The sequence below is a fragment of the Grammomys surdaster genome, unplaced genomic scaffold (genome assembly GCF_004785775.1).
Source record: "Grammomys surdaster isolate TR1022 unplaced genomic scaffold, NIH_TR_1.0 66, whole genome shotgun sequence".
Classification (NCBI taxonomy): domain Eukaryota; kingdom Metazoa; phylum Chordata; class Mammalia; order Rodentia; family Muridae; genus Grammomys; species Grammomys surdaster.
In genome coordinates this window covers 16,986,800-16,997,638 of record NW_021604568.1, presented here as the reverse complement: position 1 = coordinate 16,997,638, position 10,839 = coordinate 16,986,800, and the positions used below count along the sequence as shown (strand labels likewise).

General features: G+C 39.5%; 1 protein-coding gene across 1 annotated transcript in view; it reads right to left on the bottom strand.

Moving 5' to 3' along the window:
• The window catches only part of Atrnl1 (attractin like 1), a 521,748-nt gene that overhangs the window by 493,589 nt on the left and 17,320 nt on the right, over nt 1-10,839 (bottom strand). Inside the window, exons 2-4 of the mRNA XM_028775552.1 lie at nt 10,337-10,420; nt 9,175-9,288; nt 1,075-1,203 (exon numbers count right to left, since the gene is read on the bottom strand). Coding sequence (XP_028631385.1) covers nt 1,075-1,203; nt 9,175-9,288; nt 10,337-10,420 — 327 coding nt within the window. The remainder of the gene's footprint in view (nt 1-1,074; nt 1,204-9,174; nt 9,289-10,336; nt 10,421-10,839) is intronic.

Here is a 10,839-nt window from a genome sequence, read left to right as displayed (position 1 = left end):
GGGAAGGGAAGGGAAGGGAAGGGAGGGAGGAAGGAAGGAAGGAAGGAAGGAAGGAAGGAAGGAAGGAAGGAAGGAAGGAGAGAAGGAAGGAGACTTGGGTGAGTTCTTCAAAGTGGTGAGTGAGACTGGCAAACTCTTAACCAAACTAATCAAATAAAGACTGAAGACCCAAACTAATAAAGTTAGAGGTAACAGGCAAAGCGGTACAATAGACACAAGCGATGTCCAGTCCATCACTGGAGCTTGTCTGAAAACCTGTAGTCTAATAAACTGGAAGAAATCAGTAAACTTCTGGAGACCTACCAAAATTAAATGAAGACTGCAGGAACAGTTTCAACAGATCTAAGACAAGCAACAAGACTGAGCACCAGTGTCCCAGTCAGAAGTCCTAACCAGAGATGGATTAACTGTTGAAGTCTACCCCACCTGTAAAGAGGTAAAGTCACCTTCTCAAAGAATTCCACAGGTAGCAAGTTTTGTACAAAGTGTCAGACACATAACAGATTTTCAATGATGTTCTGATTTTAAAAGATAGAGTAGTACAGCCAAGTAGTTTATCTCTCGCGCCTCAATTTCTTTGAGTGTAACATGAGAAAACCAATTTTCCTCTTGGTGAAACTGTTGTAAAAGAGATGTGATTCCATAACGTAGCCATAGCCCCTGGGGTGTCCCTGGACAGAGGGACTGTCAGACCTTAATTCCTACAGACCTCCTCAAGCTACAAGGAAACTATGTTAGAGCACAAAATGGCAGTGCAGGGCTCCACGCAATCCCACATACATGTTGCTATACATGTAAACCACTCTAGTGCTGCTTTACTTAATCATGTACCATAATAATCTTAAATTTGTAATTAACTTTTTAATTGCACAACTTGCTGTAAGACACGCCAGACTTGAAAACTATCATAAAATCAGACTTAGAGGACAATCTGTGGTATATTGCTAATATATCAGGTCGCTTAGACAAAGATCCTATATAGGTTGAAATTTAATACACTGACCTATTCCATGTGCACAGGACATTCATATATGTGAGGTATGTTTTTCTAAGTGAGACTGAACAAATACTCACGAATAAAAAATGTTGAAGCCAGTTAGGTTATATGCAGCATCACTGAAAAAGTGGAGCAGCGCGTAGCCAGACGTCGTGACCACCTCAGGCACCGTCTCGTTACCCCTCACTTCAGGAACAATCAAGCCACTAAAGGAGATCAGAAACGAGAAACGTGGGGATCCACTGTGACTGTCCACAGAAAACATGCTCAAAATCATCATCCAATTCAGAGCGCACGCACGAAACTTAGGAGGGAGAACTAGCACGAAAACAAATACCAAACTTACACATTTCTATACTGCCACGTCTACTGCTGATAACACACTAACACACACTCTCAAGCGGCCTCACCACCTCCTTCCTCCTCTTCCTCTTCCTCCTCCTCCTCCTCCTCCTCCTCCTTTTGAACCTTCTTCCCTCTTCTTCCCCTCCTCCTCCTGAACTTCCTCTTCTCCTTGCTCCTCCTCCCACTGCTCTTTATTCTCTTCTTCTAACCCTCTTTGGAAATGTCCCATCTCTCCTCCTTATTCTGTTCTCCATCACGTGACAATGGCTATACAACAGATCCTGACCTAACTCATCCCTAAGGCTTCATTCTAAGCCGCTTTAACATTGTAGCAAGTAGTTGGAAAAAAAGTAGCTTTTTTCTTCACCTATGACTCCAAACAGAAAGGAAGCCAGAAGAAATAGTCTAGACCAGTTTATGCTATTACAATGAAATTCACTTAAAACTGTACATTTACAATAGAACAGTCTAGGTGCCAGACACTTTTAAGGTATTTTTGATTATTTGAAATTCTGCCTTTTATTGTATTAAAGCACAAATATTTCCAGACAAATATTCATCTAGGTCAATTAGCACACAGCAGAAACATATGCTGAGAGGCTGGGGAGAAAATGTACAGAGGTTCTAAGAACCAGATGTTTCTTTGGCTGGTAGGCCAATGCATTTTGCTTTGTTTGTGTGTTTTGTTGTTGTTATGTTTTTGTTCAGTTTGCTTTTGTTTTTTTCTGGATTTTTTTGTTGTTGCTGTGGTTCTGTTCAGTTTGGTTTTGTTGGTTTTTCTTAGATAGTCTCATACTGCAGCCCAGGTTGAGCCTGAATTCATGATGATTACGGAGGTGAGCAACCATACCAAGCTTTGATACAGCCCTCTTTCTCCCTGTTCATCTGAAAAGCTACATTCCTCATTTTAGACCATTTACCCTCTCTAAATATGTGAAAACATGTGAATGAATGAAGAAGTTGACAAACTGTACATTGTGGATTAGTGGATTCCTAGTTTCTATTTAAATTCATTGATTTTTTTATTTAAATGAATTTGATTTAAATTCATCAAAGAATTATTTCCCTACATAGCATACAACCAGATTTAAAGGTACCCTTGTAGAATCACCAGTCTAGCTACAGGGCCTTCCCACCATTGGACGGTTATTTTATATACTTTCACCATCAAAACTTTGCACCTTCAGGCCCATTCTGCCGCTATATACATTTCTTTAGAATATTATAAAATAGAATATTAAGGTTTATCTTCTACATTTGACTTCTGAGACTTACCTTTGGACTTTTTTCAGGTTTTTGACTTCTCCAAACAGTAAAGTTTTGCCAAAGTTAAAGTAATATTTAGGCATCAACGGGAACTGAATTCCGTCAAACAAATCACGTTTGATAGAAAAATGAGATCCAAAGGATGTTTTATTTCAAGTACAAATTAAAAAGTAAACAACCCCTGACTTTATTGCATCTCTAGGTATGATAGTAAAGAAAAGAGGGAAGGTTTTAAAAGAAGGCTGTCAACAGAGTTTGCTTTCTATAACGTCAGTCTTAGTTTTATAATATACATGTGTTTCTCACAGTAGTGGGATTGCATATGTTGTGTATCTTGTAAAAGGAGACATAAACTAACATCTCTCCACTCCTCTGAGGCTTAGAAAACACACAGAGAGAGAAAAGAATATAAGAGCCAGAGGAAGTGCTGGGTTTGGGGTTTTTTTTATAGCCATTTCCTCCAAATTAAGAAAAAAACAAACAAAACTCCCCCATGGAGGTACAGTGTAGGCCTGGGAGACTCAGGAAGCCACTGACACAGGAGGCTCTGGAGCTCAGAAAGAAAGGCTGGGAAACTCTGAAACTTGTCCAGCTGTCCACATGTTGGGCAGGGAGATCAGAGGATGCAGTTTTTGTCACTTATCCACTGTGGGGGTTTCTCAGGGGTGCAACTACCATTCAGTCACCCTTACCCTGTAAGTGACCTTTCATCCACATTCCTGCAGCTAACCCCAACAGACTCATTCATTCACTAAGCTGAACTTGTACAGAATTATCTCTTTGCTGTCACTGGTGCCCAGTCAATGGTGAATACATGTTTCTACACAGCTCTTCAGGAGGTTTTGTGCCACGTCCAGCTTGGCCATGTAAGGAACAGTATGGCATGGTTTCCTCCCCAAGGAACAGAGCCAGCAGGGCATAAGCCTCCACAAGTGTTGATGGTGTGGGTGTAAGGATTGTTTTTATAGTAATGTACATATTTTCATGTTCCGCCTTCAAGGAATGTCCTCTCTGCCGAGGTTAATGACTCCACAACAATCAGAGACAGCACGAGTCTGGGAGGTGAGGGTATGTCTAATGTCTCAGCAAAATGGTAAACGCTGAGACCTTCAGGACAGCCCTTAAGGCTGTGGGAAAGAACAGTGAAATTATGAGTACAAAAATACATAGTTTCTCACTATGCAAAAACGTAAGGATGCAACATGAATTCTATAAGGAGTTTCACAAATCTAAAGGAACAGAGACAGCTGCACTATGAGCCAGCTTCTTAGAATGATACTAAGACAGGCAAGTACAAATGCAGGCACATTCCTGAGTTCAAGGTCAGCCTAGGGTAGAGTGAATTTTGGTCCAGAAGCGCTCAGAATGGTAATCACAAGGTGGGGTCTCAGCTTCAGCTATCTGATTGTCTGTGCTTGCTGTGTCTTCCTAAGAATCAAGGGGCTGGGGTCACGGGATGATGATTGATCAAAAGAGAACCTGAGGTAAAGACTGGATTGATATGTAGAATAAAAGACTAGCCTTCTGGTCTGCAAGAGATGAGCTATCCAGAGTTTTTAGAGCAGCCAGAGAAAGCTATCTCGAGCAGAATACGGAGAGAGAACAATCTGGAAAGCCATCTCAAGTAGAACATAGGCCATCAGCCTGAACCCACAATTTGACTTCGAGTCATTTGTTTTGTCATGAACACTCCTTCTCTCAGAACACCTGTCCAAGCTGAGGTTGGTCCTTGGCAGTTGTGTAGTGACACAACAAAATCAACTTAAGTACAAGGACAAAAAAAAAAGAACCAATTATATTCTTAAGACTTAAAGATGCCTCTGAGAGCTCTCTGAAAAGGAAGGGAACCATATTTGTTCACTTGCTGACTTATAAACAGCTCAAAAGCAACAAATGTGGGTATAGAGAGATGGCTCAATGGTTAGGAGCACTGCCACGCTTGCAGAAGACCTGTTTGTTTCCCAGCACCCACATCAAGCAGCTGAAGGCTACTTGTCACCCCAGCTAGAGGGGACTAGACCCCTCAGGCCTCCATAAGCCTACAAAGTAATCCACATACCCACAGGCAGGCAGGCAGGCAGGCAGGAAGGAAGGAAGGCAGGCAGGCAGATATACAACATATAGATACACACACACACACAAACATTTCTTAAATCTTTTTTAAAGCAACAAATGAAAAAGGGACTTCCATCTATTATACAACATACCAGACGATTTGGACGAATCCACATTATATAACACAACCCACAGAGTAAATCAACTATATACGACCAAAAACAATCTCCTTAAAATAACACCAAGCTGACACCTAAGGATGAGCCCAGACCACGCAGAGCCCATTTCTCTTTCTTCACAGTTGTGAAGATTTTAAGGCCTAAAGAAGTGTCAAAAATTTTCCAGAGCTCAGGACCTTACTTTGAACTCGGACCCCAACAACTAGAGGCCGGAAAAGTGAACCACTGTATGTCAGGCCCTCCACATTTCGTCCTGCACCTTAGGTCTGAGCAGTCTCAACTCTTGCTTTAAGTTGAAGGTGAGCTGTTGCTGCTGACCCCCCCCCCCGTTACTTCCTGCAAGAATACATCTTTCCAGACCTAACTTGTTGTTACAAACAACTTTTTCCAAATTCAATATCCAACACAAATTTACAGTCTTCATGGTGTAAAAATGTCTTGCTGATGGAATAAGATCTAATTTCTTAAGGATGATGTATCAGGAATGAATCACTATTTCAGTGACTCGAGAATCAGGGTCAAGAATTATGTTACATGGACTCAGTCTGACTCAATCACTTACCAGAGAAAAATTCAGGGCAACTCACAGAATCTTTCAGTGCCTCAAGCTCCATTTGCATAATGGTAAGAGTGCAATGTGAGAATTCTATGAACCAACAGCATAAATCCTCTTACAGTCCACACTCAGCAGACGTTACTTCTCTGCAGTTTATTCAAGACTCACCTCTCAGATAGTCCTTCATGTATCCTATGCTAAAGCTACCTAAAATTGCTTAACATCTTCTTACTACCTATCCAGTCATCTGTGCTTTTTCTCTCCCTCAAATGCTCTATCTGGAACTATACTTCACCTCTTATTCTATTACTCATAACAAAGTTCACCATGAACAATTAGTTGTCAGAAATGATATATTCCTCTTTCATTATGGGACTATACATAATACGTATGGGAAATTTGTTTTCATGGATAAGTATTGCATAGTTTTTAAAAAAGTAGGGGCAGCTTTTGCTGCTGGTTTTTTTCATATGATTCTTCAAATTCCTAAAATTTCTCGAGTGACAAACTGTCTTTGCTATTTAGAGGTCTTGGCGGTCTCTGTCAATGGGTCCCTTCTTTGTGGGATCTAAAGCTACGCTTCAGGTTCTGGACGGTCACTCCAACTAAGTCAGAATGGGATTAGAGAGCTGAAGTCATCTGGGATCAACCTGAATTAATACTGGAGGGCAGAATAAAGATCTGTATTCAGCCTTCTCATGGCCAGTGATTCAACAAAGTCTACTCAGCAAACCAAATCTGGACAACTGAAACTCAGGGGTGTGTCCAAGTGTAGTATGCACTGATGCACTGGGCAGACACATCTAAGGACGAAACACTTGGTGTTTGCCATCCTTCCCAATATCATTCTGTGCTCCTCTGTGGTGGTTTGCATATGCTCAGCCCTGGGTGTGGCACTATTGGGAAGTGTGGCCCTGTTAGAGTATGTTTGTCACTGTGGGTTTGGGTTATAAGATCCTCATCCTAGCTGCCTGGAAGTCAGTATTCTGCTGGCAGCCTTCAGATGAAGATGTAGAACTCTCAGCTCCTCCTGCACCATGCATGCCTGGATGCTGCCATGGTCCCACCTTGATGATACTGGACTGAACCTCTGAACCTGTAAGCCAGCCCCAGTTAAATGTTTTCCTTTATAAGACTTGCCTTGGTCATGGTGTCTGTTCACAGCAGTAAAACCCTCACTAAGTCACCCTCTTTTTAGGCTATTTTCAACTTCTACTCTTAATAATAAGAACTTTAGCCACAAATGCAGCCCTTGGCTGAGGTCTATGAGCCACTCTTGAAGGTTATCAACAATAAGGAAGCATGGGTTATCTGAGTTTATGGCCAAACAGAGAGAAAGAAAGACAGGATCCCCCAACTTCCCAACTGGTGTCAACAGTGAGGACAGGTTTGGTACCCTTCCTCTAGCAGGCCTGGCATCTGAACTCATCAGGGACCTTTGCCTTGTTCCTCACCATATCCTCCAGGCTTCTAACACTCTGTGGTATTTGTGTAGGTTGTTAAATGGTATAAACGCCCGTGTAGATGGCTGAGTAAAAAATATAGTATTATAATTATAATTAAATGATTTTTCTTAGCAAGGTAGAATTAGACAGTATGTGCGTTTGAGTTGAGGTTGAAACCCCAATCCTGGCTTACCACCTTTACTAGAAGTAAATAAATGGTTTCTCTGAGTCTCAGTTTTCTCAGTTGTCAAGTAGGGGATAATAGAACTTTACCCAGATTTCTGAGAGGTTTAGGGGACATCTAAACTGGCAGCCACAAAGCTTCTCATCAAGTAGATATTCAATGAACTTGAGTTTTCCATGTCCTCGGTGTCTGAGCAACTTGAGAAAAGGGTTTATTTGGCTTACATATTCGAAATCATAGTCCTCTGAGGAAAATAAGGCAGGAACTCAAAGTGGGCAGGAACCTGGAAGTGGGAACTGCTGCAGAGGCCATGAAGGAGTGCTGCTTACTGGCTTGCTCCTCATGGCTTGCTCAGTCTGCCTTCTAATAGAACCCAGGACCACCAGTCCAAGGCAGTGCTACCACCCACAATAGGATGGGTCCTCCCATGTCAATCACAAATTTAAAAGATATCCTATATCCCAGTCTTATGGAGGTATCTTCTCCACTGAGGTTCCCTTCTCTCAGATGACCGCATGTTGTGCCAAGCTATCGGAAAAGTGACCGGTACACTCAGGATAGGTACCAGACATGCTTGCTGATGAACTGTTTCCAGTGCCATCTTCGCAGACTAAACCCATCCTGATAATTATCTCAGGAAGGATTCCTTTAGTAACAGGAAAAAGTTGGTTAAAATTTGATAAATGAATGTAAAGTCATTGGATAAATGAAAAACTAAAAAGATACAGACAGCTAAGTAATGGTCAGTTAACAACCCCATAAAATTAATGACAGCAAAATGGTATGCTGTCAAAATAAACGTGTAAATTTTCTTACATCATAATGACTCTCATGGGTCTATTTCATCTCTATCTCATGTCCTTAAATTACTATTTCTAACTTTGCTTTTTTTTTTTAATGTTCAAAAAACTCAAAATGGAAGTTCAGATGGTCAAGAGCTCAGTGCTTGGGAGTGTTAATTGTTCTTGCAGAGGACCAGAACTCAGTCCTCAGAAACGCATTTGAGATGGCTCATACCAGCCAGCCCCGGGGGATCTAACGCCCTCTTCTGACCTCTACATGCACACACACACACACACACACACACACATACACAAACACACGATAGATGATAGATAGATAGATAGATAGATAGAGATCTTTTTAAGAAGTTCTAAAAATATTTACAGCAATATCACAGACTAAATACCTACTACTATCACAGAATAAATATTACTTAGTACAGGTTCACTCTTAAAAGTCATGAATTATAGAATCGTAAGATAAAATGGAAATACCAGCCCTTGAATGTTTGCCCAAGAGATTTTCAAATTACTGATGAAGACAGTGAAAAGAATATTTCAAATTAAAATCACTATGGGAACAACAAGCTTCAATCTATGCTCAAATTCTCAACATTGATAAAACGAGAGAGAGACGGTATAATAACCTAACAGGCAACATGTCAACAGTCATGCTGGCTAAGTTGAATACAGAATCTACATGTTCACATTTTTTTCTATATTTCATATATATTTCCGCCTACTCACAGCTTTCCAGTGAGACAGTATTGTTTAAAAGTTTAAACTGATATTAAAATGCTATGACATCAGAATTAACGTCCCGATTATATGACTTATAAAATATTATGAAGTAACTAAGATTTTCAAACTGCTGTGAATTGTAGAAACACCTCCTTTATTAAACCCTTACACCAAGTATAACTTAATCCTTGTTTTCAGAATTCAAAATTTGCTCAGTTCACTAACACAGAAAGACAACTATAAAAAAAAATACAAACTTTTGCTTATTTGTCAGCCTGAACTCACCCAAGCATCTCTAAACAGATTTATGAAAACATAATTAAACCAACTTAGAGGGAAAAAAACTAAATACAGTAGAAATAAAAAGTGTTTATAAAGACGTCTAGAGTTCCTGCAGTGTAGATTTTATTCACCTGTCATATTAACGTTACTGTGCTTACACTTAGGCTAAGTCATAGTGCACAAAAGGTATTCGTTATAACAATCCTTAAAGTCCAGTCATCAACAACCACCATAAATCCAAGTATAGGGAAACAGGGTGGACTTCAAATAAAAAATATTACGCAGCTGTTTACTTCCCTACGGCTGTCGTTTTAAGCTCGTCATGTAATCAGAATTACTCACCTCAGTACAGCTACTAACGGCGCGTATATTGAATCGCCATCATAAACATACATATGGTCCCAGCTGCATTCTGTAGCAAAATGATTGAATCTCAACCTCAGCACTGCATTTGGACTGAGAGAAAAAAATTAAAGTATCTTTAAATTCGTGTGTGATATATAAAATACAATACTTTTAGAATTAGACACAGTAATCTTATTTAAAATCTATTTCAGATATTTTTCTGCAAATCATTAAATCACTAAGAAAAAAACTGATGTGCTGTCAGGATACAGGTGTCAAAACAAACGTATCTCTTTCTTAAAAATCTAGTCAGCAATAAAAGTCAGATGTCATATACTTGATTAAGGCAGAAGTTATACACTTCTCGTATTTTTTTTTAATGAAACCATATTAAGTTATATACTAACATGAATACATTCTATCACATCAAATCATACTTGAATAAAGTTGGTTACAAAAATTCAATACTCAGAAGCTACGATTCTCACTGACACAAAACCTTTAAGTGGAGGCATTGGGTTCTTTCAATTTTTTTTCTCAATGGTGATACACGCCAAAGAGCAAAGACGACAGATCAGGAGCAGACATAGCTGCTGTGATTCTAAAGACTTTTAAAGTAATCTGAAAAGCACTGCTTTACAAATACAGTCATAGAATAGTACCAAAGAATCCTTACCAATTCATAACAAAGTCTGAGTAGCTAGAACACCTCCCTCTGAAAAGGAGCCAAGGTTAATAACCATCCCGTCCATAAAACGTTATGAAAATATTCTTAAAAGATCCTTAGCACAATACAGTTTCTTGAAAAGACTATCAGAATTAAAATGCTGGAAATAGTAACTAGCGGCATAAGCCAGCATGAAATACCTTTATACTTTCTGCAGAATGTGTAAACTTCCTAACAAAAGCCGTAAGGCCTAATGTGTTTTGGTCCTGCAATAAATGTAATTTAAAAACAAAATATATATTTATCTGTTATACCATTAATGGAAGGCACTATGGTTTATATTCTTAAATTTAATAAAAATTATGCATATACCCCAATAAAAACCAAGGAAATAAAACATATAGCTAGTGATTTTACCTGACACTTTGGCATTAGCATTGCTTTAGCATCTCAGGATAAAATCAAAGGATTGATCTCAAATTGTATACTTACTAGCCTTCAATTAGCCACGTACACTTTGTTTTATATTTATAGTTAATTGGACCATCTGTTAAATATCCAGAAGGTTCTGTTAACCTAAAAAAGAAAAACCAGGAAAACAATTACCTTAAGATAGCATTTAGTCATGCAGCAGTATGACAAACATTCAAAGCATTAGGGCCAAAACAATGAGACCTAACAGTTTACAAATTGGAGGCTATATTGAAAATCTAAAACAATTCTGTCTCTACAACTGGAAAGAAATTGTCTAAATTTCCTCAAATTGGATAAACCACAACCGTTTCAACAGACATCACAGGAAAAGTCAGTGAAAGACTGAACATTTTACTGACGGGTTCTGTGTTGACAAAAGGTTGACGAGGTTAAACTTTATCTTCACTAAAACTAGGCTCTGGTGCAAGGACAATCAAATGGCCTCTGAACGGCACAGATGGACAGGGTTGTTTCTGGGGGTGACGGCTGCACGTGATTTGGGGGTGACGGCTGCACGTGAT